Genomic DNA, 10,103 nt, shown 5'->3' on the forward strand with positions numbered 1-10,103 from the left:
TGGACCTAAGCCATCTTCTTCACTGTCATCTTACTTTTCTATGCTTAAGCTTGGTGACCATAGTTCTTAACCATTCAGTTCTTTGTATATTCTTTCCAAGTTTCTTGGATATTTTCTTTGTCTTAGCTTTTTTTATCTGAGTCAAGTTCTAACTGTATGTTACCATGTTGGCCGAAGTTCTTTAACAGACAGTTTTTCCCATTATTCCTTTCAATTCTCTTGGATCTTTTCTATGTCAGCTATAATCTTACACAACTTATCTTTAATTGCTACCATAGATCTTTCCCTCTTACTTTCTGATAATGATTTTACCTTCTTAAATAGTACTCTAATTTGGCCTTCCCTCAGCGGACTTATCATATTCTTGCATAATCCTGAGAACCCTCATTTCATATGCTACCAATAATTCAGAGCACCAATTACCTCCAAATATAACGAGTAGAGTCAACCCCAGCCGTACTCCTATGAATGGGCAAAGAATAGGTGAGGGAAATTAGAAGTAGTAGTAAATCAATAAATATTATAAAAATAAATAACTGAATATAAACCAATAAGAAATACAATAAAAAACTAAAAATAATTGAAATTATTAGAAACAGTAAACAGCTAGAATGATGAAATAGAAGACTGTAAATAAATCACGCACTATCTATCTTGGACTATATAGCATTGATACTTGCTGGTCACATGCACTCACACTCTATAAGGTGTTATGAGACATTTCTCTCTGCATCAGGGGCACACTAATCACACAAAGGGAAATAAAATGAAAAATTATTACAAATGGAAAATAATTACATACTCTCATGTTTGGATGTATTATATAGCATATATCCCTGCTAGTATCAAGCACTTACATTCAATCAGGGCTTAGGAGAAATTCCCTCTGCACCACTGGCCCGTAAGTCATAAGGAATGTAATTATTAAAAAAAATTATAAACTTTATGGATTTGATGTACTATATAGCATTGATCCTTGCTTGTAGCATGAACTCACAATCTAACAGGGTTTACAAGAGGTTTCCCTCTCCATAGAGGGCCCACTAATTACACTATTATTAGCGAAATAAAATTTAAAATTAAAATAAATAAAAAGTAATCACCCACCCTCTAGCTTGGATGTGCTATATAGCCTAAATCCTTGATAGTCTCAAGAATCACATTCTATCAGGGCTTACAAGAGATTTTCCCTGAAACAGTGGCCCATCAGTCACACATAATATAAAAATAAAACAAAAATGATTACAAACTATCTAGCTTGGATGTACTAAGCAGCATTCATCCTTACTTGTTGCTTGCACTTACACTATAGCAGGGCTAACAAGAGGTTTCTCTCTCCGTCAGGGGTTCAATAATCACACCTAATGGATTAAAATTAAAAATTGTAACAAATGAAAAATAATCACCTACCCTCTAGCTTTGATGTACTATATAGCATTCAGTCAGGGCTTATAAGAGGTTCCCTCTGCACCACTGGCCTATCAGTCACACATAGTATAATAATAATAAAAGCAAAATAATCACACACTCTACAGCTTGGATATACTAAGCAGCATTGATCCCTGCTTGTCGCATGCACTCATACTTTCAGGGCTTACGAGAGGTTTCTCTCTGCACCAGAGGCCTGCCAATCACCCACTTGCTTGGATAAGCAAAGATGCCTTAATCCTTCCAAAACTGACTCACAGGTCAACGGTGGAATCTCACCTGACATTTATACTGTGACTGGTACTTTGTGAAAAGGTAAGGGGAGTGCCCCGAGGCTCTTGCATAGTAACACCTCGGAGGACATATTCAAGTCAGATGAGAGGAAGTGCAAGAAGCAGTAGTCAGTTGGCTTTATGATGCGGCATGAGAAAGGTATGACTCAAGTATTATGAAGCTGCTTACAAGGATAAAAAACATGATTGATTGTCAAGGCAACTTTCAATCTTCAGGCTTTCTTAAGGTTTAAACAAAGTTGAGAATACATTTCTTTTTCCATAAAAAGCAATGCAAGACCTTACTTTTTGAAGGGTCTTGGAAAAATGCAGTTAATGTGCATGACTATAGCTCATGCATATGACAATCTAATAATGGATTAACTTGAACATAAGTTCTCTCATCAAAATAATACTCAAACCATACTGTCATGTCTTTTTCTTCTTCTTTTTCACATAATCTTTCAATTAATCTACCTGTGACTGGAATATAACTTTCCAAGCTATCAACATTCACACCTAGAAAAATAATTTTAACAGTCTGAACGAAACTTACCAACTATCAACAATAAATTTATTTAAACTGTCGCCAACCATGACATACAAAATCCTTCATCCCCTTCTCACTTTGTCAGTGGCTTTTGTTTCTACAAGAACACCCCCACCAAATAAAAATACACCGACCAGCTACTTCACCGTGTCAGAAAAAGTGGGAAACCTGAAAAACTGCTGAATAGTAACATTCTCAAACCTTCATCCCAATACACTCCTCTTTTTGAACCAAACTGCCTGAAAAGCCGTTACCTTATCATCACTTCTCTATCCAAATGCCATAAAATTAAACAATCTGTGAACTAAGCCTTTACTGTAACTTCTGCCCTGCCTAGTACATCAGTCAATGAAACACCACCATTTCCCTCTTCATCATAACCAATACTATTCTACCAAAACCATCATGATCTTTAACTATCCCATCCTTAATCACCCTGCCTCCCAATGCCAATTTTTGATGACCACTTCTCTGTTAGGCTGATTGAAAACCTTTCAAAACCTGCAAGTAGCAGATAGGTAAGAAATGAGAGATGGCGCATATCTGAGTGCTCCTGTCATTAAAGGCATTCCAGCCTAACCAAGCCCACTGAATGCATCAAATACCTGGCTACAAATAATAAATTCATATGTCAGGGAAAGAACAAATAATATGATTTGTACGTAGAGGTATTAATAAGAATAAATAAAGGATAAACTAAGTTATCCCAGTAAAAAACAGGAATTTGAAGTTGTATCAGAACATTTTATCCAGCCCTATCAGCTGAAGAGTAACAGAACACCTTATTAAAAACAGCATCTTTACAATTCTGACATATCTCCTTACTTGGCACAAGGTGTCTATTTCCTTTTCTTAAAATTAAATCCTGCCACAATTTTCACACAAATCTAATACATGTCATGCTACATAATAGCCATTATCTATCTTAACACTTTATTTGCTATGGAATCCTGGGCATACCTTATCTCCTCTTAAAACACTGACAAATCACTACATTCACCTGTTTGAATGCACCACCTATATCATGAGCAGTAATTCCATGATTTTGCCTTTTTCATTGGAGAGGAATTAAAATAAAACTGTATGGCCAAAAACATAAGTCAGAAAGACTAATATTGTTAAATTAAATAAATAGCATAACATTTACAGCATAAAAAGTAAACAACTGTTCCTCTCATGGTTATCATGACTTGAAAAATTAAGCATTCGTCATTATGACACAAACGCTCTTATTTTTCCCTTACCTCAAGAGAAGTCCTTTCCTGAATTTGAATATTGTGGTCCACTTCCTCCTTCCTAGCTGGAATTTCAATAACCTCCGACTCTTCAATATCCACCTTCTCCCTTTTCACAGTGATCTGCATATATTTGTTAAAAATGATGAACAATAATAAAAAAATATGACTAGCTTTGCCAGTTTTACCATTTAAGTACGAGAATTTTGGAAAGATATTGTGTAACAAAAATGATTTATGTTAGGTTAACATTGGTCATATATGAAGTGAAATGTAAATCTCAGACATTACACAATGACAAATTGAGAATACTTCTTTTATCAGGAATCATTCAAAATTGTATGTTTTGAACATATGACCCTATAACTTTAACTATATAAGGATTAGATGCTAGTCATTTTCTTGGCAATTTGTATGTTTACCCAAGATTAAATGAAAAACTACCTTTGGTCCAATGTTTACATGAACGAAATATTTCCACATAAAAGTACATCTAATAAAAATGAATACATTAATGAATCTAACAGAGTAGTAAACATACCAAAATACAGAGGAATTACTCTGGCAATGCTATGGAAATAATTGTTTCCATAACTATTTATGTATACAAAGCATAAAAAATGAATGCTAAGATATAATGATGAAAAACACCATAATTGTAATCAGAATAAAACACGTCAAAGAAAGCCAGGCTAAGTACTCTTACGCATGCTCTTTAATAAACAAATCATTATTCAATTTTTTCCTATGTACACATCTTATGTATACAATATTCACAATTTTTAAGTCATTTCCCATATTTGCCATTTGGTCCTTAGACCTTTAGGCTTATTTACATTAGGGATGAAATACTCTTAATTACTCTTATTTTCCCTTACCTCAACAGAAGAGTCTTCCTGAATTTGATTATAATGGTTCACTTCATCCTGGCTTGCTGGAATTTCAATATCCTCCGGCTTTACAACATCCATCATCTCTCTTTTCATTGTGATCTGTACATAATTGTTAAAAATGTTGAAAATAATAAAAAAATATGACTAGCAACATATAAATTAAAGTAGAGTGCAAAATCAACAATTTTTATTGAATGAAAATGATTGTGAAAATTGCAATTTGAAATTAAACAGCAGGGCTTTTGTCCTAATATCTTATGCTTATGGCATAAAATATTTTCATTTTAATCCAAGAGAAGATCATTTGCATTTACGTATAGTGGGGCTAGGTATCACAGCAAAACCAATTAATAATCTTAAAAATCTAAACTACAGAAAGACATTACGTTTGCTAATTACAACATTTAAGGATTAGAAATTTTGAACAGATACTATCTTAAAAAATGAATTGTATTGGGTTATCATTTCATATATATAAAGTAAAGATATAAATCTCAGACATTCTCCAATGACTGAATGAGAATTATACTAAATAGTGGAATCATTCAAAACTATAAGTGTTAAACAATTGAAACCAATAATTTATATAAATAAGAAAATATGCTAGTCATTCTCTAGATAAATTTGTTTCCAAAATAAACTGAAAAACTAAAGGATGGAAAATTTAAGGAAAGAATTAAAGAACACCAAACATGTGTAAAAAATAAAAGCTTAACATTTCTCTTTGCAAAGAAACTCATCAAAAGTGCCCACTGAAATTACGTTGACTTAAATTATTTATTTTGACTGTAAATGTCAAAGGCTTGATGATTTGAGAAGTTGGAGATTTTGAAATGCATCTGTTGCAAAGATGTAATTGCCAATGAAATTTTGTATCCCTCCAACTCCCCACTCCTAGGCCTACCACTCTTGTAAGTCAACAGTCGACAGAAGTGTGTGGAATTGACAAAATCAATTATTTAATTTCATAATAGAACAAGATGGATTGGTAAGATATAAGCTCTCTTTGATGCACCAATGTCACTATGATGATCAATATGATGAATAAATTATTAGCAGAATCCTCATAAATTGCCTGTTTTGTAATATAAAATGTCTAGCCTATATATTAGCATGGGTAGATATCAATCATATCTTTGGAAAATTATTATAAAATGTAAGAAGCTTAAATTGTGTTGCAACAAAAATATTAAAAACCGTTTAAAAAATTAAAAACAACTGCTTTCCGACTATGTCATTAATTGTTAGAGAAGATCTCAATGGAAAAATACTAATCAATATGAATAAATAAAACATAAAAAAAGATTTATCAATTTTCCAACGTCCACTTTACACCTATTTTGCACCTGCATTAATTTTTAATCATTGTGCATCTAGAGTAATTATAGATGTAACTCTAATTCAAATTACAAATTCTGTTGAAAGCACTGATTAAAAACTACACACTTGAACATTTTACTTAATAATTCTCGAGGTTCTTCATGAGGAGGAAATTTCTTCAAGAAAATGGCTTTGAACAAGGAGTCATTACTACAATATAGTATTTTCCCACGAGATTATATTTCACATGGGTACATACGTAAATTCGTAATCTTTTCCGCTTTTTTACAATTTATGAAGCGTAATTACCTTTTTTTATGAACTAATTTCACTAATTTTTTAAAAGAAGGCAGTTTAAGTACTCTCATGCATGCTCTTCTAATAAACATACAAGTATTCAAATTTTTCTCACGAACATCGTTAATGCGAACAATATTCACAACTTTTAAGTCGATGCCCGTATTTGCCATTTGGTTATTAGCCATTTAGGCATTTGTACACTTGGGATGAAATCTATTTAATATGAACACGTTTATTAAACAATATGACTAAATTCGTAACGGATATTGTTACCACGGACATTATAAAATAAAAACATAACTTGGAGACAACTCACCTTTTCGCGGCAAATATTTCCCTCTTCCAGTTTGTATTCCGTTTGCCTCTCCAACGTAAGATTGTTTTCGTAGCATTGCTGCTTGAACATATAGAAATCGGTCAGTATTTTAAAGCACTGATAGCAAATAAACCACGGGTTGATTCTATCCATCACTACCTACGAAAACAAGATTATCAAGCTAATAAACCCCACACATCTTCTCTCAAAAGGACTCTTATTATTAACATAGTGATGCAAAGGCTTTTTATTGACACAAAACAGGTAAATACCGACAAATTTATGGTAAAATTACCATAAAAGCGTCTTGGTGAAAACGTAAACATTCAATGGATAGCTTACTTTCAATTCCAATAACTCTTCTATTGCTTCCCGTACCAACTGCTCAGCATCGTCTTTTTCACTAAAAATATTTGTCAACCGACCACCACGGCCAAGACATAATCTACACTTTAAACTTTCTTGTCGAGGCATCTTCGTAGCACTTAAAAACGGCAACATTAAAAACTCGTAAGCAATAGATTCCAAGATGGCCGACTACATATCGATGGGTCGGTCGTTCTGAATCGATTACTAAGTGCGAGGTGTAGAGTCGATCTGGTTATCTTTTGGCTCCAAGTGATCACCAAATTCAAATAAATTTCCTCATCTTATAATTATTTAATCTCTCACTTAATTGAGTGTAATCATTCTTATCAACAAATAAAACTCTTGAAATAGCAAGAGTTTAAAATAGTATATGGTTACCTAAAAACGACAATTTAAAAATAATATTACAATTCCGTAGTATTAGAGTTAACCTTATTTATTATTTATACGTTAACCCCCAAGTTTAATCCTTTTAATGTGATGTTGTGATAACACAGCTGAGATTTCGGATAAAACATTTTCTAAAAAGCGTCACTATTCAGAGTGAAAAAAATATTCATGAAATCATTTATGGCATAAGTTACCTTTTAAATGTCTTAATGAACCAAGCATAAATTACTTAATACGTCATTTTTTTGCAGTTAATAAATTTTAACATATGAAGTTGAAACAAAACCATGGCATAGATTTTTTAAATTACAACGAGTGTTAGACGAAGGTCAAATGATTTGAAATAATAATAAAAAGCAAAGTTTGAAGTGCTCTGTTGTTTGTTTTTATTTAGACCATTTAAATTGATAGTTATTTTCCTAAGTATTTGGTAATATGTTTGTACTCAGTCATTTGCAAAATATGTGACGTTTGTATTGTGAATTAATTAAATCCGGGTTTTCGTTAATTATAAAGAGGCAAGTCCAAAGTCACGTGTTAATTGGGTGTAATCATTCTTATCAACAAATCAAACTCTTGAAATAGCAAGAGTTTAAAATAGTATATGGTTACCTAAAAAGTCATACCTTTAGAGCAAAAGCTAAAATATTATTATATTTAGATTTTTCTTGACCTGTTTACTCCAGCAAAAACCTGCTATAAATCAAAGTTTTAAAGGCAGTTCTGTGTTAATATTAAAATGAAATTACGTTTATTTTGAATAATAAGTGAATGAACGATTTCATGCATCATTAAAATTCATTTATGATCCATCCTTTGGATTTCTCCCAAGCAATCCCCAAACTCCTCCCTTATTTGCCCATTTTTATCCGTTTTCAGTCATGTCTGCTTAACCTCCAACATTTTTCTCCACATTCATAATACATAAGGCTCCAATGAACGCCTATCATACGTTTCGCAGGACAGGTGACAATAAATTAGACGGCATGTCATAGTCGTTCTCCTAAAGCTGCTTATACTGACTCTTCTTTCCCTATGCGCCCCTGATAGCAGTTTCAGACATGGACAGTATGTGGAATAGCTTTCTTTCCTATCTGTGATATATCCCTTAGATACTATTCCCACCCATATTCGTATAATCAAAGCTAGTTGTTCGTTATTATGGTAGTTCAAACGATCAGACTTTTCCATTAGCTCAAGATAATAATAGTATAATGGCTCTATGATATAATCCTTAAGATACTCTACCTCCCAGATTTTCCTAGGCCCATTACTAGTTTTTAACTATTAGAGCAGTTCATCAAATTCTATCGAATAATTATTTTGACGAGTATTCTTAAAGAAGCCTCGTGAAAAATTGGCACAGTAGAACTTATAATTTAATTTCATTACTCTAGAATTACGACGGCTGATAGATGCCTTTATTTTTGGTTAATCTTGAATGTTTGCCTCGTAAACAATGGTTATTGTAAACCTTTTGACACGGATCTTTGAAATGAAAGAACGGAACAGCAATGTTTTCCTTCATTTATTTATTCGCCAATTCTATGATTTCATTGATACTAAAAAAGATCAAAAATACCTTAGGAAAGGCGGATTCCGATTTTCCAAGACTCCGCATTGAATGAAATCTAAGTAATTGCGAGAAAGGTTTTCATATGTGTGATCTGGAATAAGATCCTCTCTTTTTTACACCAACCCATTCCTTTTGCATTCAAAACAACTTCCTAACAAATGAAGAACGAAATGCAAGTGGCCAGCAGACGGGCTAGGTATTTTATGTGTTATTACAATATTTAAAACTTTAAATGCTGCGTGAAGTAATGTCTGAAAAACGGCCGTGTACTTCTATAGTTGGTTTTTAGTTCAATTCTTCTGTAGACTTGAAAACGATCAGAATATCCGCTAAAGCCGTATTTTAACTCTGCAGATGGTTTTAAACACTCGTGAAGTTTTTATCGATGTTTCGGAGAGAAGACTAATTTACACTTCATGCTTAGAAAAGAAAATAGAGGATTTAATAGATGTTAAAGCAAGTTAAAAAGAATATTTTGCTAGCTCTTTAAATTGTGTGTTTAAGATATTTCCCAGATCTGTCGAAAGAATGAACAGAACATTCACCAAGTAATTAGTTTTTTCGTTTTCCACTTTATATCAAAAAATGCCTACCATACTTCATCGCATGATTAACATGTATTAAATGGTAGATTTTTCATTTACCTAATTAGTAGATTACATTGAAATAGCCCCAAATATTAGGATCGGATTAAGATCATTCATTTCCATTTCAATCCATAGCATCACAACTCAATTGAGTGTAACAAAAGAAAAACGAAATGCAAATGCCCTGCTATAACGTTGTTTACGTACCCTGCTAAATCGTTGTTTCACTCAGGGAAACCCTTGATAGTGACTGCAGAGAGATATGCAATACTGTGCAATGGAAGAGATGGTGATGACGAGGGAGACTATGGTTTATGCGCAACTAATGCATGTAGGGAGAAAGAAATTGAGTTCTGCAGGAGAGAGACAGCGGATAGTCATCAACAAACTTGGCAATGACTAACCAAAACCAAAAAAGGCATTCGAGTAGTAGTAGTAGTTTTGAGGGGAGGCGACCGACAGCTAAGGTCATTTGCGCCATAGGGGATGGATAGGAAAGGATGAAGGGTGGAGAGAAACCCGGCGTCGGCATTAGCCTACTCTTTTACGAAAGGCGCCAAGGGGTCCGCAGTTTAACGTCCCATCCGACGGACGGCGTACTCACTCAAAGTGCCCTCCACAAAGCACCTCATACAAGGAAAAATTATTCAAGGTAACTCAGAAGGTTATTAGTAAGATTACTTATTATGTTCAAGAAAACACTTCAAAATCCATTTCAGAGAGGATGCAATGAAAGATTCCCTCTAGCTCAAAGCTGTATTCGTTTTTGATATTGTTCAATTTAATGCATTAATTTTATAGAATACATTTCCGTTTTTTTTAACTTTTTACAACGAGGAAAATTATCTCTTGTGACAAATTTTCCTA

General features: G+C 33.3%; 1 protein-coding gene across 1 annotated transcript; it reads right to left on the reverse strand.

Annotated features, from left to right (window-relative positions):
* Positions 1-1,355: 1,355 nt before the first annotated feature.
* LOC139693221 (uncharacterized) lies at positions 1,356-6,467 on the reverse strand. The gene is made up of 4 exons (XM_071591325.1): positions 6,315-6,467; positions 4,364-4,477; positions 3,495-3,608; positions 1,356-1,361 (listed from the first exon to the last, which is right to left on the reverse strand). Exons 1-4 carry the CDS (start codon positions 6,465-6,467, stop codon positions 1,356-1,358), a joined length of 387 nt encoding a protein of 128 aa, XP_071447426.1.
* Between the last annotated feature and the right edge of the window lie 3,636 nt (positions 6,468-10,103).

The sequence above is a fragment of the Hetaerina americana genome, unplaced genomic scaffold (assembly GCF_022747635.1).
Source record: "Hetaerina americana unplaced genomic scaffold, ioHetAmer1.1.p SCAF_45, whole genome shotgun sequence".
NCBI classification, from domain to species: Eukaryota; Metazoa; Arthropoda; class Insecta; order Odonata; family Calopterygidae; genus Hetaerina; species Hetaerina americana.

Excerpts from the sequence above, each read along its gene's own strand:
- LOC139693221 (XM_071591325.1), bottom strand. The coding sequence starts at position 6,467 with ATGGATAGAATCAACCCGTGGTTTATTTGCTATCAGTGCTTTAAAATA. Across the intron at positions 4,478-6,314 it reads GAAATATTTGCCGCGAAAAG|ATCACAATGAAAAGAGAGAT; the intron begins GTGAGTTGTCTC and ends AATTATGTACAG. Across the intron at positions 3,609-4,363 it reads AGGAAGACTCTTCTGTTGAG|ATCACTGTGAAAAGGGAGAA; the intron begins GTAAGGGAAAAT and ends AAATATATGCAG.